We start from the raw sequence: 27,293 nt of genomic DNA, 5'->3' as shown, positions 1-27,293 counted from the left end.
AATGTTCAAAAGACTTGTACTCTGTTTCCCATGCTAATTTAGCAACGACTGTCTCTGGAGATTCCCTTCAATAAGAACCTAGTCACACCACACACATAAAAACTGAGCCATCACTGAAGCAGTCCACAACCTCTTATATACTCTGGTCAAACAGCAATTACCTCTGTTGAATCCATGTGGTGAATGAATGAGAGGTCTTTAAGTGACCCGCTAAGTGCACTCGCAAAGACTGAATGACATCCAGCAGTATACCACCCATCGGTGTCCCTGGAGTTACTGGGACTGCTAAACCAACCGGGGTCGCAGCACACATGCAAAGGGGGAACTCAGTGAACATGCGATTGCAAAGGTGTTATGATGGAAAATAAGACCGCATGCAAAATCAAACCAATGGTGTGGACTTAGAGGATAGTGTTTCAGTCCTGCTCCTCCGGTTCGGGTCAGAAGGTCCGGCCCGGCCTCGGGTCAAATCTGCCTGCGTTTGTATCTTTCCAAGGTGATTCAATTTGTACGGCCCTTAAATCAGAGTAAGAGCCTCAAAGGGCTTCTTAGGCCCTTGTTATACAACACCCCCTCACTTGAGGTCAGGGAACACGCATACTTCTGACTTATGAAGAGGTTTTACATACAATGTCCACTAGCACCATGCATCCTGCCTGTGGTTCTCTCTCTGTACATTCTATTTCTCTCACCTCCATCCACCCTACCTGTATTACCTCCATGGCTGCTAGATCCAGAGCGCCAACAGGGGCTAAAAGGAGTGTCTTGTTCCAGAGTTGAGGGACATTAGGTTCTGGGAACAGAGTGTCACGATCACTTCATCATCTCAGCAAGACCTCAGACTCGTTGAGCCCATTCAAGCTGGTTTTCATTATTATTCTTTGATGTACTTATTATCATTTTATATTATGAGTCAACTCTATTTATAAAATGATGAATAGATCGTACCTCTAAAAGTCTCACACCCCTTTTATATTGGATTCTTTCAAAAGATGCAGGATGTTAGTTATCAAAGCACTGAATTCCATTTGTAAAAACGCTACAAAGCCCCAGCCTGTCCTCAGCAAGGATGTTGATAGTGCAAGAGGTAGGTTATCTTACGTGAGCTTAAAGTGATAAGGTAGGTAGATATCTTTGATACGACCATAACAGGCCAATCAAGGGATGCTGATGATCAGGAACTGGATGTAGACGAAAGAGGGGAAAAAAATTCACTAGATAAAGGAATGGCAGGACTAACGGGAAACTAGATGTTTTCAGCTGTATCATAGCAACAAGTAACAATCTCGAGTGAGACTGAATAACTAGCAGATTTCTCGTCTCGTTCGTGTGCTCAAACACACACACACACACACACACACACACACACACACACACACACACACACACACACACACACACACACACACACACACACACACACACACACACACACACACACACACACACACAAATTATTTGTTACCGAATTTTGATGCTTCATAAAAAAAAAAAGGATTTGAAATATATGCATTTTGCAAACATTTTCTGGAACATGAACAACGGAATCTCTTTGATCTGGTCCATGTAGACCGTTTGATCCATTTGATCAATTTTCATTTCCTATTATCCTATTTATTCATTTGATATTCATGCATACGCCTCTGCTAAATGACTGCTTAAGAACTGTAACGTATTTTGACTCCTTGAATAAAATGTCATCGTATCTTAACAATAAACAACCATCATATTTAGAAGTACATTCATTCATCAGTAACTACGACAAACGCAATCTTGCTTCCTCCTGGTCAACTCTGAAATGCACGTTTCCCTTAGCGCTAGGGGACATTTGAAGGAATGGCGAGCGTCAACATAAATAGTAGATGCTTTTAGAACCACCATCGCGTGGGAAGCCCCCTCCAAGGTCATCTCCTGACCGTGCAACAGGATTTGGTAGTTAATACTAGTAGAAAAAGTTTTGTGTCTTGAAAAAGGAATTCTATGAAATCTATCATTTCAAACGCACGGACACACGTGCTTTGGATAGCCCACTGGGCTTTAGTGCCTTGCTCAATTTCAGTTGACTTTAGATACGACACAATTCACGTGAAGGATTCATATTCTACATTCAGCGATATATTCAGCTATGAGCAAAATAGGCAATACATCAATAATTTATGCACATGCACCATTCCTGAAATTTATTAAAGAGCCCCCTGGGGTCAAATTGTAGAAAAAATATCTTCTTGTGTAAATCCGTGCGCACGGACTGATAAACCGTTCCCTCGGATTCTGAAACCATGCACACTGTTTTCCTAATCTGTGCGCATGGATTTGGTTTGTTCGACACAGCAGGGATTCCCATGAGCATTATGACGGCAAACGCCAATCTGATTCACACCGTCGTCTATACATTATGAATGACTGAAGATTTAAATGTTTGTTAAAAATAAACTAATCTCCGACTGAAAAACTACGTTTGCCTCATCTTGAATACATCTTATACTCATGCATGAGGCCTGTGTAGGACTAGCCGTCACAATGCTCATGTGGAATCTCTTCTGCGTAGAACGAACCAAATCTGTGGGCACTGTTTCGGAATCCGAGGGAACAGTTTACAGAACCGTGCGCACGGTGTAACCCCAGAGGGTCTTCGTTATTTATCCTTTGTCAATTGATATTGTAATTAACACAAGGGAAGCTGAGTGAGTCTCTGATTGTTTGAGAGACGAAATGGGGGCGGGCAGTATCTGCGAGAGAAAGGCTTCATAAATGGAGTGCACAGCCCCCACACTGACACACTCTCAGGCACACCTGCTGAAAAGATCGTTGATCAGTGCCGGTATTATACCCTCTCCCTCTCTCAGCGCCGGACCTCTCGTCACCATAGAACCACGATTCTCCTAAGCTGCTCCTCGTCTTCTAGACATGAGGAGGTGAGACTTGCACATCTCAGCAGATTTCCTTTTGTCTTCTTTGAATGTATTGTAACAGCTCAGGATCTGAAGAGCAAGTTGCAAGTTGTGGAGCATAAATAAAGAGACGGATTGAAGCAAGTGACGAGCAAGGCAAAGGGTGAGTAAAACACCGGAGGAGGGGGAGGAAACTTGAAGAGAGTAAAAAAGACAGAAGGCAGCGAGAGCAGAAGATCTCTGTGGAGCTGAAGGAAAAGACCTCCTTGGAAGAAAAGGAGAAGATGTCTGTGGAGGAAAAGGTGAAGATGTCTGTGGAGCCGAAGGAGAAACAATCTGTGGAGCTGAAGGAGAAAACATCGGTGGAGGTGACGGGGAAAACATCTGTGGAGCCGAAGGAGAAAACACTTGTGGAGGTGAAGGAGAAGATATCGGCGGGCGTGACGGAGAAAGTGTCTGTGGAGGCGAGGGAGAAGACGGAGGTGCGCCTGGTGTTCCTCGGCGCGGCCGGCGTGGGCAAGACGGCGCTCATCCAGCGCTACCTGCGGGACACCTTCGAGCCCAAGCACCGCCGCACCGTGGAGGAGATGCACTGCCGCCAGTACCAGGTGGGCGGAGCCACTGTCACCGTGGAGATCCTGGACACCAGCGGCAGCTACTCCTTCCCCGCCATGCGCCGGCTCTCCATCCAGCACAGCGACGCCTTCGCGCTGGTCTACGCCGTGGACGACCCCGAGTCCCTGGAGGTGGTGAAGCGGCTGCAGGCGGAGATCCTGGCCGTGAAGGAGGACAGGTTCACGCCCATCGTGGTGGTGGGCAACAAGATCGACCGGCGCGGCGAGCGCCGGGTGTCCAGCGAGGACGCGCTGGCCACCGTGGAGCTCAACTGGAACCACAGCATGCTGGAGGCGTCGGCCAAGGACGACGCCAACGTGGTGGAGGTGTTCCGGGAGCTGCTGCAGCACGCCCGCCTGCCCAGCCGGCTGAGCCCCGTGCACCACAGACGCCGCCGCGAGACCTTCCCCAAGGGCGTCGGCGATCGCCCCCCCAAGGGCACCGCCCACAACTGCAGCGTCTCCTAAAGGTTTCGGTGGCGCTGGGTCGGCCGTTGGTGGTGGTGGTGGTAGGCACCGACGAGCTGGGTGGGTGACGACACTTATATTAGAGGAAGGGGAACTTTGTTTTATGAACCTGGAAGTTCTTGACTTCTGGATTCATAAGAGAGGCAGACTGGTCGAGAGAAGGGAAGAAGGAAGACGGGGAATGAGGAGGGAGAAAGAGGGTGAAATAGGGAATGAAAATAATAAGGAAAATTAGAAGTAGAAAGAGACAAAGAAAGAATGGAACAAATAGCCAATGTTCCAGGCTTGCAACTGCGGGCTCCTGTGATGGACACGGTTCCAAGTTTTGAATGTACTACATGTACTACAATATGCCTCACTCCTCTGTCCCCCAACTCCTTACGCACCCCATTGTTACATCCCTCGAGAGAAGGTACTGAGCAAAGGGAGGAAGTCATACAGATGAGAACTGAGGCTGGGGAAGTCACAGGCAGCGATAACGGTACGTTACGCAACGGTAAAGCCATTTGAGAAGGCACGAAAGATTGAAACAAGCAGGTGTGGTGAACACGTTTTCTCTCTGTGTCCTTGCTGGAACAGGTCACTGATTCCTGTGTGGGCAGTGTTGTATTCTGTTAAGAGTTAAATATGTTGTTTTTGTACCATGTGAAAGATATCTTTGAAAGGGCTTTGCATGTATTGTGTACGTTTTGTTGAATATGCATTTTTATCCGTTTCTAAGTTAGAGCAGCCAGTGTATTTGTTTGTTATATTCTATCTATTCTATCTTCTGTCTTTTTTTAATGCATAAAAAAAGAAAGGTGCCACATAGAATGCATGATGGCCACACAGCAATCATGGTTTGAACCGTGTAATGCATCATGAAGTTATGCTACCGCACAGTGTTGTTTTTTATTGTAGTTTAACTTCCCATAAACATCCTATTTGGGTTGTGTTGTACAAGTGCAGATAGGTTCGATATTCATTCACATAGTTTTGATGGCCATTCCACCACTGCGTGTGTACTAGTATATCTCACATCTTCTACATTAATTAAAAAACTATTTAACACTAATTTACACAAAGAGGTGACCATCACAAATTCTGTCTGGGATTAATAAAGTACAATCTTATATCTTATTTGGTGTCCTGACTGCAATCATGTACAAACTCTGAATAAAAAAACATTAGGATATGCACAGTTTTAATTGTTCGTGCAAAATCTTGGCAGAGGTAAAAAATAATGAACACATCGATCTTTACATTGATGTTGATCCTTTCCCAGAAAATGTATCAATGACCAGATCAATTAAATGATTTAGTCAGTTATTAAATAAATATATTATAATTACATTTAAACAATAAAACTGCAATTTCACTTTGTGGATAATTTTACCGGTCAATTTCTCCATTTGGTTTTACCACCCCCTAATAGCAAAACACATAATCTGCCATTAAGTATTGTAATGAAGAAGCAACTTTAGAAAATTTGTTAAATTTAGATTTAAGCAGAGCAGATTGTCTCCAACTAGCTCACTCTATCCTCTAACACGAGTGATCTTCAGAAGGACATCCAACCCCCTACAGCTCCGGGCAAGGTGTGTAAATGTGTGTTCATTGGTGAATAAGGTATATTGATAAGACTATTGAGACTATTACCATTGGCGTATCGTCATGGTGATATGCCCGGGTGCAAATGTTTATTTTGTGCCCCTCGACAGGACTTCAGGGGGGGACGGTTGCACCGTCGATATTTACGCCACTGCTATTTACCATAACCAATGAAAACACCTCATAAAGTCATGCCTGCAGCAGGTAGAAACCTAACCAAACCTGGACCTATCTGAACGCATGCATGCGTGCGTGGGCATCCACCAGAGGAACAGAGAGAACAATTATCAACACATGGAGTGAGTATTAGCACTATCGTGACATGCAAGGTCTGTGGTGGCAAAAATAAAAAAAATAAAGCGATTGTGAATTAGCTTGAGTGCCTTTTTACCTCGGAATAAACATCGTTAACCCCTCAACCTCAACCCCTCCCCAATCTGATAAAGAGAGAGAGAGCAGTATAACAGAAAATATAAACAGCGGGAATATTAGTCAGAAAGGCACACTGACATACAGGCAAGGAGATGATAGTAGACGCCGGAGAGAAAGACAAATAGAGCCAAAGGTGTAGGGACATAATATGAACACAGATGGAGTAAAGGGCAGACAGACAGGCGAGGATTTGATGAACTAAACAGAGACTGAGGGACAGACAGACAAACAAAGAGAGACAGAACGAAAGACTAAATATTAACACAGAGACAAATGAAATCAGGGGGAGACAGACAGGCAGGCAGAAGAGAAAAAGTCAGATAAATCGAGATGGAGAGACGGACGGACTAACGAGAGGCAGACTGATTGACCTGCCAGGCCAGTTAGAAGCGGTTGACGAAGAGAGGCCGACACCCAGGCAAATGGAATTAAAGGCAGACAGACAGGCAGTAACGGTTCCTCTCTGTAGCCATGTATAGCAACAAGGTGCTTTGTTACCCTCACCTCCGAGAGGGAAGTGACCTGTGCTTGTCAGGTGCCTGCTTCCTCTTTCTGCAGAGGTTAACTCACAGCTGCCACGACCGTCCTAGCCACACTCCTGATTTCAAACACTCCTTTCTCTCCCCAGACACACGGCAGCATGTCACGCCACAAGCTCAGGTATTGGACAAGAGCCTTTTCTGCTTAACTTATAAGAACATGCTAGTCACTATTTGTTTATTTAGCAGACTTTCATATTTTGTATTGTTTGAAAGATGCTTTTATGCAAAGCGACTTGTCAATTTAGTCAATGACGGCACAGAAGGAAGGGGTAAGGCATCTTTCTATATGGCGCAGACATATCGACAACCTTACTACACAACCCTGCTGTAAGTAAAAAAAAATATGTTTTGATATCTGGACAACTTCTAAAATCTTTAATGCGTTTCCTCATGACTCCTAGGAGGAGAAAGGCCAAAACTATCATGTTTGACGTCGATATGTCTTTGTGTTTCTCTGCAGTTTAGGCCCCATAGTGTCTCTGCCCCTGGACTTGGTCGAAGCTCCTCAGGCTTACTTGAACCTCTGAGATGTTTGGAACAAGTACAGGGTCTGGGGCAATGTCGTGGTGGACTGGTGGTTATGGTGCTCAGATCTACTTCAACGATGCGTCACTAAACTGCAGCTGGAGTACCAACGGGCTAAACTGTTTGAAATTCACACGGCAACGAGTTGCATGTGGATGGATTAATCATATAATTAGAGGAATGCAGAAATATGAGAAATTGTAATTATATAAATAAATAATTATATTCCTCTATGCATGGAGTATACAAGCGTTATTTGTGAGAATAACAGCCTAGTAGATGGGAATTATATCGTCCGTTTGACAGAAAGTGTGCCTCATTTAAAACCAAGCTCACTTTACTTTACTGACTAGGAACACGATAATACAATAAAACAAGTATTTTTGGTAGGCCTACCGTGTGCTGCTTACTGTGTTTATATAATCAAAGCCAATATTTCATTTTCAAACTGTGTACAGTGGGGATTGTACAAGGAATCTCGATTGCCACCAGGCCTGAAAAGATACTTAGCGTTGCCCTTTACAAACAATACTTAATTGATATAACTTTCCAATATGTAGATGGGATCATTTCTTCCTCACTTAATTTCTTAACAATAAAGATTTAATTTGCTTTCACAAAGAGCTTTTAGAGCACCACACCAAAACGCTATTGACTCATCTTTCAGTAATTGATATAACAGACCGATACACATAATTGTAGAATCAATACATACATACAAGGCTATTCCACAAATGTGAATCAGGCTTCTTGAGACATACCGAACACAGCTAAAACCCTTTCTATGGAATAGACGCTGGTAGGGCAATACATTTAATTTCTAGACTACTATTCACTATTTATTAAACAAAGGTAAAACTGTACCTATCTTTTAGCAGGTAATCCCATTTATATTTTAGCAATCCTATCAAACAATAGTTGTAATAGTATTGCAAGTAATGATGCCAGTTGACGCATGTTGTCATTGTTGCTATTACTTGTTGCCTTACTAAATACTTCCATTGAGAACAACATTTGAAATAAAAATAATTTTGCTTTTATGTGTTATCCTCCAGCCCTTTGTATTGCTCATATCATGCAATTACAATCAAATTGAAAAACGGGTTGGCGGAGAAATAGTGATGAGCAGCCATGTATAAAAGCATTACAAATTTAACTCAATTTTGAAAGGAGCATGAATTCACTCTTGGCTTTGGCAGCCACTGTTTAATCAAGTATATTGACAAACACATCACTTCAGTACAAGGACAGCTCAGTACCGATATCAGCCAGGAGCCGGTAAAAACATCGAAATGTGTTTATTATTGACGCCATACATCATAAACATCCTCACAAATCATACGTGCCAAATGACGCAAATCCTAAAATAAGAAAGAGAATTTGGTGCATAAACAGCATTTGGTTTCAGTGGATATTAGAGGAGGGACCCTGCTTGTCGCGAAAGCAGTCTATTCTCCAAGTGAAGTCACAGTGATAGACACATCCCTGAACCACAAGGGCAAAAAACAAAAAAACGGAAAAAAAAAAAACATTTATCTGGCACACAGGAACTCCAGCCAAAAGTCCAGGTCTTCAAAACATCACACAAACTTTACTTTTTGTTGACCCTCGAAAGTTTATTACTCAGTAGCGAGTCATCATATTAGACAGCATGTTAATCTTCGTATATGCTGATATCATAGAGGGAAACCAAATATTAGAGTAAATTAATAAGACATTAAACGAAGCGTTCTACGAGTCTTGCTGCTGTTTCCGGGTTTTCAAAAGCTTGGCCGGCCAATCACAAACACTGAGACCTCTCTACTTTAGAGCAATTCAGTTGCTGGTTTTGACCATTGAAAGGAAGTGCATCATGGGTAACTTTAGCGTTAAGAGCTTAGATAAATTTTATCTTGAGGTGAAGTGAACACGCAACATGACAATAGTGTGCCTTGGCCATTTCCACAGACTTCCTCTCGCTGCCCTCTTTCATCTCCGTCTCTTTATGCTGTCAGTCTCTCCCCTCTCTCATTTCATTCCACTTTCTTCAACACTCTGCCTCTCTCCATATCCCTCTCTCTGTTGTCTACTCTCTCATCTCCCCCCTCTCTCTCTATATCCCTCTCTCCCAGCTCCCGCTGCATCTCTCAACCCGCTACCTCTGTCTCCGCTAGTCATCCACGGTGATGTTGCGGAACAGGTAGGCCATGGACTCTCCGTTGTTGATTCGTCGGATGGCCTCGGCCAGGATCATGCTGACGTCCACCGTCTTGATCTTGGGACACTGGAGCTTCTGCACCTCGTGGGGCACTGTGTTGGTAACCACCACCTGGAGGTTCATAGCGTTGTTGGATAATGTTAATGTGATGGACAACACAAAACCGGAGTATACCCGTCATTATGTTATGATGGGTCATCAAGGAGTGCATTAAGCATCGGAAAATGATGTTGCTTGAAATCCATTGCAATCTCGTGTTATTTCAGTCTATAGATTTGATTATATTCCTTCAAGCCAGTCTATTTTCCCAGCTGGCTGCGTGTCCAAATGGGTGACCAAATACCATACACTCAGCAAGCTAAGCCAGGCCCCTTACAGTACGGCAACGGTGCAGCTGAATGAGGCTACTGTTTCTTCAGAGTTTGAGGAAGTGAAAACTAAGCAAAACAGCGTTGGGGGATTCCGACCACATCCCTCCAATTCTAAATGTATTACTTTGAGATGTATATAAATAGGCAGTTGCTTATTTCAAGGTAGCGGTTATGACTAGGAAAAAGTTAGTCAAGTCAAACTTGACATGACTAGCTAATTGAAGTAATCACCATTACCTAAACAAGGACTATAAGATGGCGTCGACGGGTGAACTACTGATGGTATTTTGTGTATAAAATGTCCTTTTTAATAAACAATCTGTACACTTACAAAGTTATCAATGCCTCGTTTTATATCTCAAGACCCTTATTATACTACCAAAGAAGTGTCAGGCTACTTCTAGCCTTTTAAGGGGTTTTAAAATAGCGATTTCGTTTTTACCATAAGACATGCCCCTATCGTTTCAAGTTTATATAGTTTTGATAGAATCGGCTAAAAACAGCCAACTTTATGCGCCTTTTTGCTCCAAAACGAACATCCCAACTCGTTATCATACCAAACGTATCGCAAATCCATTTTACACCGGATTTCTCCTTAAACAAGAGGTTACTCTTGTCTACTATAACAGGGAAGACAAGCGCTCACCTCGTCGATGGCGGACTCCTCTATGAGGCGCGGGGCGTCTGCAGACAGCAGGCCGTGGGTGGCCATGATGTAGATCTTATACGCCCCACGCTCCTTCAGGATCTCTGCCGCCGCGACAAAGTCCTCCACGTCGTCAATGATGTCATCCTGCGGGGTAAAGGGGTTCAAAATGTTGTCCTGAGGGCCACAGCCCACCCCCTCATAGGTCCACTCTTTGCATTTGCGAGTGGGATTTTAGTATAACACCTCAAGAGGTCTTAAAAAAAATGCACCATAATAAACGCACACATGCAGTTCAAGGGTTGTGACACCTGCAGGATTTTGACAAATTTGAGAATTTAGTGACTTTGATCGTGCATGGTTAGATATACACTGAAATATCGTCTGTCATTGTACATCGTGTGACAGACCAAATAATACAAATAAACTGCATCGATGGTTGTGCGAAAAACCCATTTATTTATGCTAAACCTGCATGCATTATATGCATAAGCGAAAATAACAGCTTTGTAGAGGGTCATGACCGAACTCCTCCTCAATAACAGCCCGGTTGAGTGTATAAAGCTCAGATTCGAGTAGTTGTGCTGGCAGAAGAGGTGGAGTTGTGACTCTTACCACAATGATGGCGATGCGTCCTCCGACATCTCCGACCACAGTGATTGGAGGCTTCTCCTTGGCCATCATCACTAGGGATACGAAGACAGACATGGATTAGCAGCCGGACCGCCGAGCCGAGACACGAAGGATCCACTCCACGCTCATCCAACACTGGTCTCAGCCGGTAGATTAGGGTAAAATGGGTTGAAACCAAAAGTATTACAAATATCAAAAGTGAAAAAAATCTGTTGAAGATTAGCTCTGATTAGCGAGTGATTTCAGTTGGGTCTGTTTTATGGATTGCTAATCCCAGGAATGAAGAGGTGGTCTTTTCTCCTGCCTCCCCCCATTCTACCCCACCTACCACTCAGGATAGGCCACGCTCGGAGAGAGAGAGAAAAACGCTCACCTCATCACAACACATGCCATGCAAGGCCACATGATTAACACTAAGCACATTCAATCAGAGCACACTGCGACAGCTCCATCACACACCGTTGGGGCCAGGTGCCGTGGTGGGCAGGGTTAACAGCGATACGCTTCCTTTATGCACTGAGATGGCCTCCCCATTAAACAGAAGCTGTTGCACACTTCGCCAGGATTGGTTCAGTTAAAAGCTGGAAAATCGGTAAAGCATAGCATTGACACTACCGGGCTAAAGGGTATGATTCCCACTGGGGTCATCAAAGCCAAGAAATGTAAGTACTCATGGGATTGTTAGACAATGCAGATTAAAGCATCCACGTTAGGAATGGCATGATAGTATTATTAGTATTATTAAAAAAAACTGAAAAATTCCTACGCTCCCAAGAAAGACAAAACCGGAACACAGATACTAAAACTCTCAATACTTCAAAATTAGGGTGGGAAAGAAATTGAGGGAAGTCTTTCGACCCTTATGCATATGCTTGACAACATCGGAATTACTCTTGCCAATCAAAAAGTAGTTTGAGTTCCCTACATTGTCATTTGTTTAGAGGAAGCTAAGGAGATTGGATTCTTATTTATAACAAAGGTTGGTTAATTATAGGTTAAACAAATATTTAGTTAGCATGCTTCATGCATTGCATAAACACCAGATAATTTCCACTTCCTGTTACTCAAACCTGTCCCCTATGCTCACCTTGAGTTTAGGGCTAAAGAAGCGTTCGCATACGACAAGAGCGCACACTCCACCAGTGAGCGAAGCCAGCCCCAAGAAGTGCTCTACAGCCAGTCTTCCGTCCTACAGCCTTCCCCAGCCAGGCTGGCAGCGTTTATCTCAACCATACCAGCACATCAAACCATCCCCTCTGCCTCATTCTCATCCGTGCTCCCTCATTCTGATTCCAACGTTTCTCAATGCACACTATCCAAACAACAAACACATAAAGCATGCGTTTAGCATTATCACAACATGCGACAATGAAGGCCAGATGTTAATCAAGGGAGGGAAGGTGTCAAAGCAAGTACGGTAAGAGGTGCGTGATGGGAATGTTGGCGAGATGGGAAGGAAGAGGGAATTAACGATGGTTCCAGGTTCACATATGATTTGCCGATTCTGAAGAAAAAGATACATCAGAGGGTTCCGTGTCATCTTGTAGAATTATTGGTGTGGAGTCTCGGGAAAGTGTGGCGGCAACAAAGTGCTGCTTCTGTGCTTCGTCACTTGCAATCCGATCCCGAATGGTTATTAGGAAGAGATTGAGATCGTATTCAATTTGATGATGTTCAATTCAACTATATTAATGTTTGTGGTTATTGTTTGTGCTCAGGGTCTTAAAACACACATGCGCACAGACACAAATAGAAACACAAAAATGCACATAAACTCATCTCAAGTTTGTCTATAACTTCACACGCCCAACATTAATAAAGGCTGGGTATTGACAAAATAAAATTAAGTCTGTAATTTGATAAACTCAATAAATATTGTCATTCCATTACCCTGTTATTGTGGAATAACAAGTATGTACTTAACAAAACAAGGAGCAACAAAGTCCAGACTGAGCGTCGCCACCTCCCTTTCCGTGAGAGTCCACAAGGCCCGTTTTACAAGATGCAACCAAACCTTTTGATCCAGTACATGCACGTACCGAGGAACCAGTTCCAAGAGGAATCATTTCATTTCATAGACACAGTAGGAGGTATATTGAGTTTACAGTCATACTTGGGAGCTCTATGCCAGGGAACGGAGCCTGCTGTTTGCCTGCTATTTTCAACAAAATAAACACCACATTAAAACACAAGTACACAAAAAAAAAACACTTGACATGGCAAAGACAAAAAAACTAAACACCCAAGACTCTGAAAATCCTCTCACCCATCACAACTTAGAGGCATTTTAGTAAGCCACACATTAATTAGCCAGCACTTAGGTTGCACTTCGGCTTGCATATTTATCTAGCAGACAAACCCTTCTGCCCGAGGCATCTTTCTTGAATTTGAAATCATTAACAACGAAAGTTATGTTGCCCTTATTTCCCATCTGGGATTAACGAACAACTCATCTCATGTGTGAACAATTGCAAAGTAATAATTCATATTTCAATCAGATACTGATGAAATTTCATATTGGAGGTTCTGAATGGGAGGATTTTGGAGTTCTCGGTTGCAACTCTAGTTAAAATAGAAATGTTCTAAATAAGTCATAACAACAATAATGTAAAGAAAATGTATTTGCTTATAATAAAACACCTGGTCAAGTGATCATGGTTCTGATTGGACAGGATCCCTATCTGTCCTGGATTAGGTATATTAATCTGCAAGTCCCTCTTTCAACCAATTATTTGTTTGCATACATCTTATATCTGTATTAAGGGCAACAGTGTCACCTTTTTTCTCATGTTCCTCTCCTTTTGGTTGGGCTTAAAAAATAGGTGTACTTTGCGATATACAATAGATCTGCATGCCTACCTTAAGTACTTTAGTACACCTGTGGGCCGGGACTAGTAGAATAAGCATTAGTAGTATTAGGATGTCTCCAGAGTTAATAATACATGTTATTCTGTAGCTCTACGATGCGTCAGAACACGTATGTGTTAATTTTAGTGGAGGCGTACGGACAACAATTAATATAAAAAAAAAAATACTCATTGCAACAAAATAAATACCGGTTGGTTGAGTGCCACCATTTTAGCCTATGGTATGGAATAGTTTTAAAGTGAGGGCCTATGATAATAGAGAAGATGCAACGTCTGATGCTCAGTGGCTAACAGTGGTAGACCTGTCTATATGCAGGTATGAGTGTACATATTTATTATTTATCATCTCTAAGTTCTATATATATGTAATAAATGTATGATTTGTCGCTTTATTGCAAATAATCCATTATGATTTAAAACAAATTGAACGTAAATGATTTTTATTATTTCATTCTACAATGTTATGTTTTGTATATTTAGTAGTAAAGCACATTGCATGGCATCCCTGTTTTAAACTCACTTTATTGATGAGCTTGCATGCCTGTCTATGTGCTGGCAAAAATGTGAGCACTCAGGGGTGGAGGTGTACTCACAAGGAAGCTCCAGCCCCGGGTGTCCGGTGGGGTTGCGTACGCAGGGGGGCGAGTGCCGTCCATCGGCCATGTCCGACTCAGCGCACTGGGCCTCCCCGTGCATCACGGCCAGGCCCAGACGCAGCCTCTCAGCGTAGGACTGGGCTCTGGAACCAGTCAAACACAACTTTATCCAAAACTAAGGGATTTACGAAAAGTTTTGACATAACTAACACATGTTTTTTTTTAAAGACTAAGAGAATATCAAAACATAACCGGATTGAAATAATAAATTGTCCAAAATGGTCAATTGATATGTTTAATATGACTTCCTTGTGCAATTCTTCTTAAATCTTTGACTTTTCTGTATTGAAAAATTGACTACAGTATTTTCAGAATACGGTTAATGCCGATACCGTTTCAATATCAAGGAAGGGGCAAGGGGCCGAGGAATACCTTGAGAGTTAAGGGTGTGGACAGAAAGCCCCACCTTAGGAAAAGCTTTTTGACCCTGAGTCAACAACAATCCCCTACCTAGCTCACATTTGCATTGATACAGCCCAACCATTTTCAATGAGATTAGGACTTTTGTCCTTGTTTGCAGCAAATGTCAACTTTGTTTTTGCGGGTATGGTAAATAATTGACTCTTGGAGGTAAAGACTTGGACTATCAAACTACTGGCCACAAGACGTGTCTTGTGGCCCATGTGTAGTTATCTGTGCGATATGCTAAGCTAAACAGTGTAGCCAGAATACACAAGGGTAAAAGGGTGGGGCGGTGGTTACCGTTTGGCTGCAGATGGTGACTTGGCCACGATGATGGCGTTTCGATAATCAGGAATCTGAGAGGGAAAAGATATCAAGAGTGAGGAATAAAGATCATTCATGTGATTGACTTGATATTTATTATTAGGTTATTTATGGTTGTGGCCACTTGTATATTTGTATCCATGCTTTTTCGTTTAAACTTGACTTGGGCTTGTCGCAAGAATTTCATTGTCCGGAACTATTTGCTTGGCGACTCATGTATAAAAATGGAAGAAAGGCGGCTCACCTCTTCCTGGATGTACTGCAGCAGGAAGGGGGAGGCGCGCAGGTTGTCCACCGGGAAGCTGAAGAATCCCTGGACCTCTTTCTGGTGCAGGTCCATGGTGATGATGTGAGTTAAACCTCAAGACGGAACCAGAGAGAACATCAGACATGAAGCATACCCTTTCAATGTACAATATCATTCAGGCCTACACATGCTTGGGACAACTGCAGCTGCTATGGAAGCACAACCTTCCCTAGCATGGCTTTGATTCTAATAAACATTGAAATCTTGCTCTTATTTTGAAAGTGTTGCACTCCAATTCTATTCAAAACAAAGGAAGAGCGTTCACCAGTTAATGTATGGAAAGAAAGGGGCGACTTTTTATTTATCAATCTATTATCCAGTTATTGGGCACTTTGATTGTAAAGATGGCTGATAAATCACCCTCTAGTGTACATTTGATGTAATGACACCTTATTATGGATGTTTGGCCAACTGAAAACTGTTTGCATCACTGTTGCATTGCGTGTGTGAGAAGAAGGATTAAGAAAAACCATGCAGCAGCATGTTTAGGTGTGTTGCCTCTTTACTGTTACAATACTGTTTTCATGTAGCAGGGGCTACAATACCAAGTGACTTGCTAGTGAATTCAAATACAGGTGAGGCTTGAAGGTAAACCTAATCCCAATGGGGGAGCCGGCATGCCTGCCCTAGAATGAGAGGGGGTTTAGTTAGGTTGCATACAAGTTAAGGTTCAAAACTTGGGGATTGAACACAGGAGCCATTGGCTAGGAGCAGTACACCCTAGGCACCACAATACCTTGCCCCCATTTCACTAATTTCTTATGATTTATTACAAGTGGGACAAATTAAAAGTGTCAGTGTTTCCACTGGAATTTGAACACTGACAAAAAAAGAAGCATTTTGGCTCGATTGTTCTTGGAAAGGGGTGGGGGGAATGAGTGTGTCATCCCCATGGTTACGACCAATGGCATCTTTGAACTACATTTTTCATACCGTCGTTGTGTCTGAGCAATGTTGTAGATGAGTGTGCCGAGCAATGTGTCTGAAAAACACTCACTCGGACGCGACCATCAATATAAATTGCTGCTCAGAGAGCTTCACCATCCACACACACCATAGCGTAATACTATAGGGGTCCTGCGGATGCAAACATCAAATTTCCAAACACATCGTTGCATTATACTACGAGTGTTCCGAGAGGCTTTACCTTAAACCTCTTTCGCATGCAGAAGTCAACCGCTGGCCAGGCGAAGCTCTACACGTCACACACACCTTGACACTACGCTACTTGCGTTTGGAGCAGAGTAGAACGTTCACAAACTATTTGGCGGAGACTGGCAAAAACATAGGATTTCACTCCTGCTTTCAGGATTATTTCAGTAATTGATAAAATGGCATAGATTACAACTTTGGCAAACAAATGAGACACATTACCAGGTTCAATTCAACAACAAAAAAACGGTTCTAACTTCACTTGATCCTTAAGGAAGTATAGTTGGTTAAATGTTGGAATAACATCACAGCTATCCAGTCCTCAAAGCTTCAAAGGGCCCTAAGGCACTAAAAGAGTCAAAGCCTAGAGGCCTAGATTCAGATTCAGATCAGCTTTGTTGGCCAGGTTTGCGAACAAACGAGGAATTCGACTTTGGTCCCTTGATTGGTGAATATCATGGATTATCCTTCCATGCAAGAAAGGTGCCAGAAATAACATTGAAGTGAATACAAATAAAGCAGTGAACTGAAATTGGGTTACAAGCTACATAACAGTTTCAGTGTACTTGCATGTAATAACATTATAGAATAGCATGTTAAGGTTAGCAGTTCCATGCCAAGGTGTGACAAAACGTTATTACATAACAAGAATATGCCGTGAGATTGTTACTAGGGCTGGGTAAAAATATCACTTCATCAATGCACTGCAATTTATTTGTTCTCAATTCAATATCGATTCAGAATTTTTTTTAAATCGATTATTTCCGTTTATTTGCAAACTACAAAAATAGCTAAATTTCGTCATCTGCACGTATTGCTGAATCGATATCAAAGCAATGAGATCAGTATCGAATGGAATCGATCGAAACATGACCTAAAGAATCGGAATTGAATTGTGAGGTACCTGGCAATACCCGGCCGTATTCGTTACATTGCTTATTCATTTAATTTCAGTGCAATTATGTATTTGTGTAATAGCAATGACACGGAGACACTTATGTAAAGTGATCCCTGAAATGGTATTATAAACAAACGTCTAAAATGGTAATCAGTTCGACACTGATCTCAGTGGTCGGTGTAGCCTACCTGCTTTAGCCAACATGGAGGCCAGGAGTTTACACACAATGGATCCCCTCTTCCTCATCTTGCACTGCTTGCTGTAGGGGAAGTACGGGATGACGCCGATGATGTTCTTAGCGCAGGACGTCTTCAGGGCGTACGCCATCACTAGCAGCTCCATAATGGCTGTGTTCACATCTCTGTGATGGGACACGAAAGTCGGACACAGGCATTTACACCGACTTTTATGACGTTTACGGATAGATTACAAATTATACTTCAAATAAAGCTAACATTGGGAAATTGTTTGCAGTGACTTGGTTTGCTGTTGATGATGCTGATAAATGTGTTAAAGTAAAGTTTCAGTATATATTGTTTATCGTTGTTTGTAACCCACCGTGGTATGGTCTGAATGATGAAGATTGTCTGTCCACGGACCGATTCTTTTACATCCACTCTTGTCTCTGAGGAAACACATTAACAAATCACAGTAAACCAATTTTCAAGTGAATGCCCTGCCACCTAGGCTAGTGATGTAACGTTCGTCATAAGCATTTGGTCAAATTAGCAGAGGCTGTTAACCAAAGCGACATACAGTGAATTCATACACATGATAACAAGGTTGACTAAACTGAAAAAACAATAGGCCATTATTCAGCACTGTACAAAAATGACACAAGCAAGCATTTGTGGAACAGGGTGCTCCAAATGTGAGCTATTGGCAAGAGAGGAATTAAGAGAGCATCGATAGCGCGGCAGTAGAGGGGATAACACTACCATTCATGCCCTTCCCTCTAATGTTCCAACAAGTTCCATGTATTCAGCAGTGCATCCACTATTGATTGTACGAATGATACAAGAAAACAACACATCCGGATGTCCTTGCTTAGTCTGAGATGAGTTAATACATTGAAAAGGCTGCAGATTGAAGATGCAGATGAGTGGCCCATTATCGTGGTCGGGGCAATTTGCCATATTTCTCAATCAAAAACTGTTTAGACGGTTGGCTAATGATGTCATTACTTCAGCAATGAACAATTTGACTGTGCGGTGAGTGGTGTTGTTTATTTTTGTGCGAGGGATTAATTAACTTATGTTCCAACCCTGGGAATGCCACGCTGTCAAGAGCACTACTTACTGCGGGTAACTACTAACAACCTGCCCACATAGTGTCCAGGAACAAATACACTTTCCGATAAACAATGTAACTAAATGTAATTGAAGCCTATTTTCATATTGTTAACCATCTGGCTTTGTGTGGGATGATACATTATCCATTCAATTTACATGATTATCCTACTTGTTTTGGAGTAAACACTTTCAATACAATTGTTTTACTAGTTAATATGTATTTTTGCTTACCTCTATTCGATGCTTGAAAGACGACAGACTTGCCCAACTCGACTCCCAGACGCCTTTGTGGGGAAAAAATATCAGAAGTTGTAAACGGCTGCTTGCCAATACTTAAACGTTCCTTATTGTCGTAGCTCAAAGGCAATGTTATGATTTCAGAACAGGAAGGGAAATGCATATTCTGTGTAAAGTTTTTAAACTGTGGGGTCATGGCATAGAACGATCATTTCGGGCCAATCAAATAATGGGGTTTGTTGGTAGTTCAGCATTGCAACCAATCTATAATTCTCAGTACAGTATCTTCAATATATATATAAATATGTAAATAAGAGAAGCAGTCAAGTACAATGTTACATTGTAAACAACAGTATGCCATTACTGTTACACCCTTTAATAAAGAAGTAACAAAAGACAGTCGTGAAAAATAAAGGTTATGCCCTGCATTAGTTATCTGGGACTTGAGGTTCCATGTTACAGACATGTGTTGCAGTACATAAATTAATAGGATGTATATGCTAGCCTTTAAACTTATGAACCGATGACAGTTAAGCCTTCCAAAATGATAGAGACAACCGAGTGACACGATGATTATGTTTACATAGAAATGTATTAGCTTCTTAAATATGATAGAAAATCATTGCAACGTTACTCTGTTATCTTCTTGGCCAGTTCTGTACATGCGGCAGTGGAGTTTGCCGAGAAAACACGATAACCGCTCTTGGTAACATTCATGGTGAGACTTGAGGTGGTTCAGCAGAGGAAATCTAGTAAATTTGACAACAAAATATATGAATAAGTTAAGCACTATGGTTGCTGTATTCAACTAGCTGTTGTAGCTGACGTTAGCTGACACGCGTTAGCCCTCTAGCAAGCCACTAAATTACTCTCAATGTGATACTGACGTTAGCTCCGAAGTACAGTAGAGGACTGGCGTATTTTTCCTCAACAATGAATAATTATTTTGAACACTGAAAGCCGTTACATGTTGGCTAGACAGCAGGTATAATATAAATCATTATCTACACTGAATGACAAACGTGTGCAGCGCAGACATACGGAAGCCCGGAATTGGTTTTGTATGACAATGGCGTGTGGGCGTTTTATCTTTGGTGGTGCAGTAACTGTTAATATCCAGTAGGGGACAGCACTTCACCTCTTTCCGTAACACACTGCCCTACCAACGATTGGTACCTACCATTGGAGTTCCACTGAAGAATACTATATATAGTAATATATATAAGGGTTTTCAACCCGTGGTTCGGGAACCCCTATTTTGGTTGCAAATTTGAAAAATCATGTGCACAAACGGACTGCCGCTTAATGCACATACGATCCGATGTAAATTGATACAACCAGCCAATGAGAGTAGGGTTATTTTATTTATTATCACAGATGCTATTATTTATTATGATAGCATCTGCTAAATGCCCTAATTGTAATTGAATAGGCTTCTTGCTCCTATCTAGCCAAGTAAATATAACTGCCTTCTGCTGGTAGGGGTAAGTTGAAAGGTAAACAACACTTATCTAGTAGGCTATTGATTTCTAGACAAGATAGCGCAAAACCTGAAATACGAAACATGTCTGTCCTATTTTATTTGGGCAGGGGTGTGTGAAAGAGAGAGAGAAGGAGGGCGAAGGGGAGAGAAAAGGGAGAGAGCGATGCAAAAGAGAGGGTAGGGAGAGAGAAAAGAAGAGGGAGAGAATGAAATAGAGAAGGGAGAAGGAAATTGAGGGAGGGGAGGGAATGAGAATGTTGAACTGTGAAAACAGAGGCTCCTCCTTGCACAAGTGTGTGCTTTATTGTGGTATCCTCACTCTCTCTCTCTCTTGCACTCATTCGCTGCCTCTCTCACTCATTGTCTCTCTCTCAGTCTCTCTCACTCACTCGCTCTACCATTTACTCTCACTTACCCTCTCTCTCATCTCACCATCTCACCATCTTTCTCAGGAGAACAGGGGAGCGGGTAGAAATACCAGCTCTTCAGGAACAAAACATAGCAGCAGTAGAAGGGAAGGAGAAGGAAAGAACAGGAGAGAGAGAAAGAGAGAGAAAGAAAACTATAGGGTTTGAGCGGCTAGAAGGACTCAGGGTTTGAGAGGTGGACTCTTGGGTCAGTTCTTATCAGCCTGCTAACCTTTACGACGTGCGCCCTCTCGTGCACCCTCACCTCTACCACGTGCGCTCCCGTGCACGCCTGTCCTCTGACATGGACCGGGCCGGGGAGGAGGAGATGGAGCTGCCCATCCCGCTGAGCGAAGGGGAGCAGCTCATCATCCAGGACACCTGGGCAAAAGTCTACCTGAATTCTGAGGAAGTGGGCGTGGCCATCTTGCTCAGGTAATCATTGGCTCACCTTTGCTACCCCTCCGCTGCACTACGGAGCACTGACCTTTGTTCTCGCTCACATTTGGTTCTGGACGAGTTGGCCTGAAACTAGAAAGGTATAATTTAATCCTTGCAAAGGGTTTGTCGATCTGGCTTAATTGTATGTAGGATCGCCTTTCCAGGAGTTTAGCGCCACCGCAGCATGGAGAGTTAAAAGCGAAAACCTTTTATTCTATCACGGCAAGACCAATTCCAGTCTCATGTCTTTATAGTGCACAGTTTAGACACTAAACTGCATTTGCACAAGTAATATAAATAAGTAAAATAGTAGGCTTATGTCATTTTTTCTTTAGTTCACCTTTCATATTATATACCTTCAATACTCAGATGAGATGATTGACAGATTTAACAGCCATAATATACAACAAAAAAGAGTGGTCGATTCCTACATACAGCTAAATGAGCCAATGTAACCCAGTGGGAGACATCGCTGTAGCAAATGCTTCAAAGAGTTTTCCTTTTGGAATCAGTGCCACATTTTTTTGTGTTTCCACATGTTTGCAATGGATCAAATGTGATCAAGAAAGCTTTAGGCTGCATTCAGCCATTTTTTGTTTTGATTCGTTTGTGTTTTGATTTGCCATTGCTATAGAGCCATTAATGCACGAGAACCATGAGACTCAATAAAAACAGAAATGAATCAAAACAAAGTGGCGCAAAAATTGTTGACAATAGCTTTAAAATATCATGGAATGTGTGAGGTGTGAACCAAATGTTAACCAAAATCAAGTGTCTCTTTGCTATGGAAAGACTTGGCTCAAAAATCAGAATTTATACTAACAACTAAGGTTGGATTGCAGACAAACTCAAATCTGGGTGAACACTCTATTTGCTTAAACAATGTGTTATGACCATTCATGTTGCTGGGGTCGGGGGTGTGCATTGCATGGCATTAATCTATACTGGAAAAAACTGACAAGTGTAACAACAACAAACGTGATACGGCTGACCATTCATCTCAGATCCAGAAGGAGACAATGATGAATTAAACAGCCCTTAAACAAAGTGTCTGTAAAGGTGAAGAGTGCAGTACAATGAGTTGTAAAGTGCAACTCCGCCCCTTAAACTTTCTGGTTTCTGGCACAAGCACAACTTCCTGCGGAAGGTCAGCTATGGTCAAACTTTTGTATCCAAGAATGGAAAAAAAATTATCGCTGCCCAAATTGTAAATAATGCAACTTTACTTTCGTTCAGATCCACTCTGTTGTTATTGATCATGCAGTCTGGTTTTGGGACCTGGTCTCAGTTGTGGCGGGGGACAACCGATCTCATAATTACTAAGTTTAACAACCAGGGACGTTTGTTAGAGAACACACTTGATGTATTATGAAGGAATCAAGTGGGGAGAACAGGCAACAGCAACATGGTCTGGGCTGCATTGAAGAACTACATTACCAAGCTTGTGCCGAGGCCATATCGAGGCCGTTGCTGTTTTCAGTTTGCTATGTGTCTGGAAGATATTGAGTAAAAAAAGACATGAAGACACCAACCAAGGCTGAGAGCACACATTCAAAATAGCTTATGTATAAAACATTTTTATCTTGGTTCAATTACTATAGCTGTTCCGTTTTATATCAAAGAGGAAAAAATGCCCCGGCAGTACTTAACAGTCTTTGGCTTTGCTTTGATGTTGATTGTATTCTCTGATTGTCTACCAAATGACCAAATGTAACAGAATGTCATGTACTCGTTCCGTTTCTGGAAAGGGATTCAAAAGGTCTCATGCAATGAATCTGGTTTCCATGCGTCAGTCATGTTTACTACTTTCTTGATATTGACGCTGTTGGGATATGTTTTTTGTTTTCTTGAATGATTTCTCACCGTCTACTCTCTATTTTAGGATGACAAATTAGAGGAGCCTTCTTCAACCATCCTCTCGTGAAGCAAACACAAGGACTTTTGAACACATTCCATTTTAAACACTGCCATCTGGATCTGGATCCACAATCATAGTCAAGTTGTACAACAGAAGCACTGGTTCTAATCACATGTGCAAACCCCTGGTTGATAGCTGAGGTCAGGGGCAGGTTCCGGGCAGCTGTATTTTCCTTCTTCTCAACTGTAACCTTCCGGAGACAGTTGAGACCAACTCTTTGTTAGCTGCATCTTCCTCAAGTACCTATGTGGGGTAAAGTGGGGACATCTTTTATTCCTAGGGACATGCTGTTGTAAGATGATAACACACACGATTATCATCTTCCACGCTGTTGTGCCATGGGAAATGTGATCGGAACAGTAGTGACGATGGGTGTGGTCTAATGTGCCCAGACCTGTCTATGGAGACGATCACATTCAGGTTTTGATGCACCCATAATAAGCACGTAGCCAGTTGAGAGGTGGGGAGACCGTAGTTGTTTTAACTAAATCTCTCTCCGCCTATTTGACCTTTAACATAAAGACTTACGGTAAAGGTCAAAGATTATGTCAACCTTAAGTGCCACCATAAATATCAGGTGAACAGGTTAGAGCGCAAGGAGTTCCTGTCAATATATCCATTTATCTTTAGGGTCTTCCACCCTTTGCCACACGCTTTGGCAGCACAGGAGCATAAAGAATCTCAGGAATGATGGTCAATTTAACCATGAAAAAATCATAGCTGGGGCTCAGCAAGATCAACGCAGCACCCTTAAGATGTCGGAGTTGGGCTATTTTCTGAATAAAAGAGAGTCCGGCTTCATATGCATGTTGTGAATGAAGGTGGGGAAAGCTTTTATTCTCAGGGACGTGCTGTTATTAGATCTGCACACGATTATCATCTTCCCCACTGTTCTGCCTTAGGACATTTTAATATGAACAATGATTCCTTAACTGAAGTTTTGTTCAGTTAAATGTGAAGTAAATGACTTGTCTTCTGCGTAGAAACCCGGTTTGGATGGTTTTATTTGAGGGAATCTGAGCTGGGCGTGGGGCTCACAGAGATGGAGTGAGAGAGAGAGAGAGAGAGAGAGAGAGAGAGAGAGAGAGAGAGAGAGAGAGAGAGAGAGAGAGAGAGAGAGAGAGAGAGAGAGAGAGAGAGAGAGAGAGAGAGAGAGAGAGAGAGAACCTGATTTACAACAGATAGTCGATTCTCGGGGGGTCATCATCCAGGAAAAACCCACAGTAAAAATAAGTTGTTTCCTCATTATTCGTCCAAGATTTTTGACAAGGAATGATGTGTTCCACTCGAAGATTGTAATTGAACCCTAAGAGATATAATACGTTGATGGGATAATGGTTTAACTCTGAGAGAGAGAGAGAGAGAGAGAGAGAGCGAGCGAGAGAGCGAGAGAGAGAGAGAGACAATTGTGGATTAAGTAGATCCTGATGACTATAGAAAATACTAATGAGGCTATTTATATGCACCCACGGGTCGTCCAATTACAGCAGGGGAGATTAAACACCATGGTTCCTCTGTACTGGGTGAAGGGAGACAGCCGACCTATTAGCACATGCATAGATGCTCTCTGAGATGAAAGTGAACAATGTGTGAGTGTGTCTGTGTGTTCCTTCTGAGAGACCTTTCTTCGCTGGTGTCGGATGTTATCTGTCCCAAATCCGTGTGAGGTATGGCGTGTGGAGGCCGGCGCTGTTGTTTACTTTACTTTTCTTTAGGGACCACTGGAGTAGATTATCAGAGGAGAGTGTGTTTGTTTGTGTGTGTGTGCAAGTGTTCAGAGTTACATTTGTGTGCTCTTTTGCACAAAGGTATGTGTGTGTTTGCTCAGGTGTGCGGCTGGAGGCAGGAGAACGCATATCTAACTGAGACATCCTGTGCAGTTCGACCCGGACAAACACAAAAGGGAAGCCTAGTAAATAATTAGATTAAATGAATATGTTTTTCTTTTTATATACAGATTAAGACTAAAGGGTAATGCTAGCGTTTTATGACTGCTCCCCAACTTTTAAAAGAGATATTCCATGTGATTGAGGTATTTTGAATATGCATCGATTTAGATAAACTTAGTTGGAACAGCCTCATGTCTTCCAATCATACGTTGAAGGATTTCACTCTTGATTCTTAGGCCAAAGGAAGCACACCTAGCTACCCTTTTCTTATTTCACCTGGCTAATTTATATCTGTGCATCAAATTCTGCAGGTAGTATCCCACAAATTAATTTGTAGTAGTTGAACATGAATTTGTAAATTTCCCTTTTCAATTACTATTTTAGTTACATTACAGACTAACAAAAATTAAAACAAAAAAGTCATTCGCTCATATTTGGTTTCTTTAGGAAAAAAAGTGCTGAGTAGGTGAATTCAAATAAATATACACTAGCAAATTGGGTCTGAGGTCTCTTTAATATGAAAGAAGGGTCTCAAGGACACAGACAATTGAGTAAAAAAGCATGCAAGCTTTAGTTGTAGCAGATCAATAACCATGTCAATGATAGGCCTATGCCTATTACATACATTCACTGAACGAGGTTTATGAAAATAAAATGCACTTTTCCTTCTAGCAATTGTGATGGAAAATCAACATGTTGTTACGTTTTTGTCTATATATGAACTTAGGTTTTGTTACTATTTTGTGTGATGCAAATATATTGCCTGCCTTCTACACTCATTGTTGGTCATCTAAAGTGTGAACCTTTGAGGTTCGTGTGATGCATTTTGTTGCCTGCCTCTTCCTCTCCTTTGTGTGTGATGTAAGCCTAATCTGTGTGGGCCTGTTCCTCGACCCCCTGGCTAGCGCATGAGGAAGCAAAAGGTTACATGGCACGGCCGCGACCCCCTTCAATGGCATCCTGGGGAGCTTCGATTGTAAAGATGACCATCCGGTAAACAAAGGCTTTTGGTTTATTGGGGGACACACACCCTCCAGAACCCAAAACAAGTGAATAAGAACTCGTGACTTGGAACACTCGGGGCACTATATCTTGCATCCGGCGCAATTGACTTAATCACTGGCGCATGCGTCGTTGCTAGTTTCTTGACAAAGACATCGTAGACGTGCCCATAATGTAACACGTGTGTGTGTGTGTGTGTGTGTGTGTGTGTGTGTGTGTGTGTGTGTGTGTGTGTGTGTGTGTGTGTGTGTGTGTGTGTGTGTGTACGTGTAACACACACGCGCGCGCGCGGGCGCAAGTGTGTGCGTCCATCTGTTTAAACACAAGCAATGTAAACACGTAACGCATAATACAGTCCATGGCAATAAACGGGGGGACACATCCTATGCATATTAGGAACATAAGTCGATAACGATAATGCATACAATACTGATAAGAAACTATGTTTATAATGCATTGCGTAGGCCTATATCATTAAATAGAACCACAGTTACCGCATATCATATATTATATCATACGTTTTCTTTGCCGAAATTTATTTGAGGACTCAGTAGCCTATTTCTGAAGTTGTGGAAGAAAACCTTATTGCATGTGGGAATTAGGGCACATTATTTGGAGTATTTCTGAAGTTGTGGAAGAAAACCTTATTCCATGTGTGAATTAGGGCATATTATTTGGCCATAAACAGCCATTTGCAGTTTGAAATTCATGTGCATCTGTCTCATCGGAGACTGCATGACGCGCTGTCAAAATATCAACTCGTCAGATTCAAATGCGCTCATGGCTCTTAAGGGAACGTTTGCGCCAGAACACGCCTCCTCCTTTCACCGAGCCGCCCCTTGGGGCGCAAGATAGTTCCCAGAATTTTACGTTGAAATTAAAATGTCTTGCACATTGTGAATACCAAGCCTGACACTAAAGAGTTGGTGATTTTATTAAAACACGATAAGAGAATTGTTTTAGTATCAGAGCCAGATGTTTAGACAGAAGGTTACCACTCCTTTCTCGTGCTATCAGAGATAGACTATCTACTAAGAATTATTTCTGACTGGCTTGTAATGTTTATTGCAGAACCTGCATGTTCAAAGAACCAGGATGTCACATACACA

The 27,293-nt window shown here is 42.2% G+C and overlaps 3 protein-coding genes and 1 long non-coding RNA gene across 7 annotated transcripts in view; 3 read left to right on the top strand and 1 right to left on the bottom strand.

Moving 5' to 3' along the window:
* Window positions 1-2,781: 2,781 nt before the first annotated feature.
* On the top strand, window positions 2,782-5,092 carry LOC115561727 (ras-related protein Rap-2a-like). The gene has a single exon (XM_030381945.1). The coding sequence runs from the start codon at window positions 3,176-3,178 to the stop codon at window positions 3,971-3,973; it is 798 nt and encodes a 265-aa protein (XP_030237805.1). The 5' UTR covers window positions 2,782-3,175; the 3' UTR covers window positions 3,974-5,092.
* Window positions 5,093-6,624: 1,532 nt separating this feature from the next.
* On the top strand, window positions 6,625-7,455 carry LOC115561744 (uncharacterized). The gene is made up of 2 exons (XR_003979963.1): window positions 6,625-6,864; window positions 6,998-7,455. It is a non-coding gene; the product is annotated as an uncharacterized LOC115561744 (long non-coding RNA).
* Window positions 7,456-8,241: 786 nt separating this feature from the next.
* On the bottom strand, window positions 8,242-20,111 carry LOC115561705 (phosphoribosyl pyrophosphate synthase-associated protein 1). Of its 4 annotated transcripts, none has more exons than XM_030381914.1 (12): window positions 19,932-20,111; window positions 19,679-19,793; window positions 19,039-19,091; window positions 18,074-18,140; window positions 17,704-17,876; window positions 15,403-15,518; window positions 15,135-15,190; window positions 14,370-14,515; window positions 13,023-13,064; window positions 10,892-10,962; window positions 10,277-10,423; window positions 8,242-9,370 (listed from the first exon to the last, which is right to left on the bottom strand). In XM_030381914.1, exons 2-12 carry the CDS (start codon window positions 19,759-19,761, stop codon window positions 9,212-9,214), a joined length of 1,113 nt encoding a protein of 370 aa, XP_030237774.1. In that variant the 5' UTR covers window positions 19,762-19,793; window positions 19,932-20,111; the 3' UTR covers window positions 8,242-9,211. The 4 variants fall into 4 exon arrangements, with proteins under 4 accessions (XP_030237774.1, XP_030237782.1, XP_030237767.1 ...); XM_030381922.1 differs by having other exon boundaries at window positions 20,086-20,104; XM_030381907.1 differs by having other exon boundaries at window positions 19,679-20,111.
* Window positions 20,112-20,745: 634 nt separating this feature from the next.
* LOC115561733 (cytoglobin-1) overlaps window positions 20,746-27,293 on the top strand; it is a 10,122-nt gene continuing 3,574 nt past the window's right edge. Inside the window, exon 1 of the mRNA XM_030381956.1 lies at window positions 20,746-21,369. Coding sequence (XP_030237816.1) covers window positions 21,239-21,369 — 131 coding nt within the window. The 5' untranslated portion in view covers window positions 20,746-21,238. The remainder of the gene's footprint in view (window positions 21,370-27,293) is intronic.

This window comes from Gadus morhua, chromosome 2, assembly GCF_902167405.1.
Source record: "Gadus morhua chromosome 2, gadMor3.0, whole genome shotgun sequence".
Classification (NCBI taxonomy): domain Eukaryota; kingdom Metazoa; phylum Chordata; class Actinopteri; order Gadiformes; family Gadidae; genus Gadus; species Gadus morhua.
Note: the sequence above shows the minus strand (reverse complement) of the source record. Positions and strands in the feature narration are given on the sequence as shown.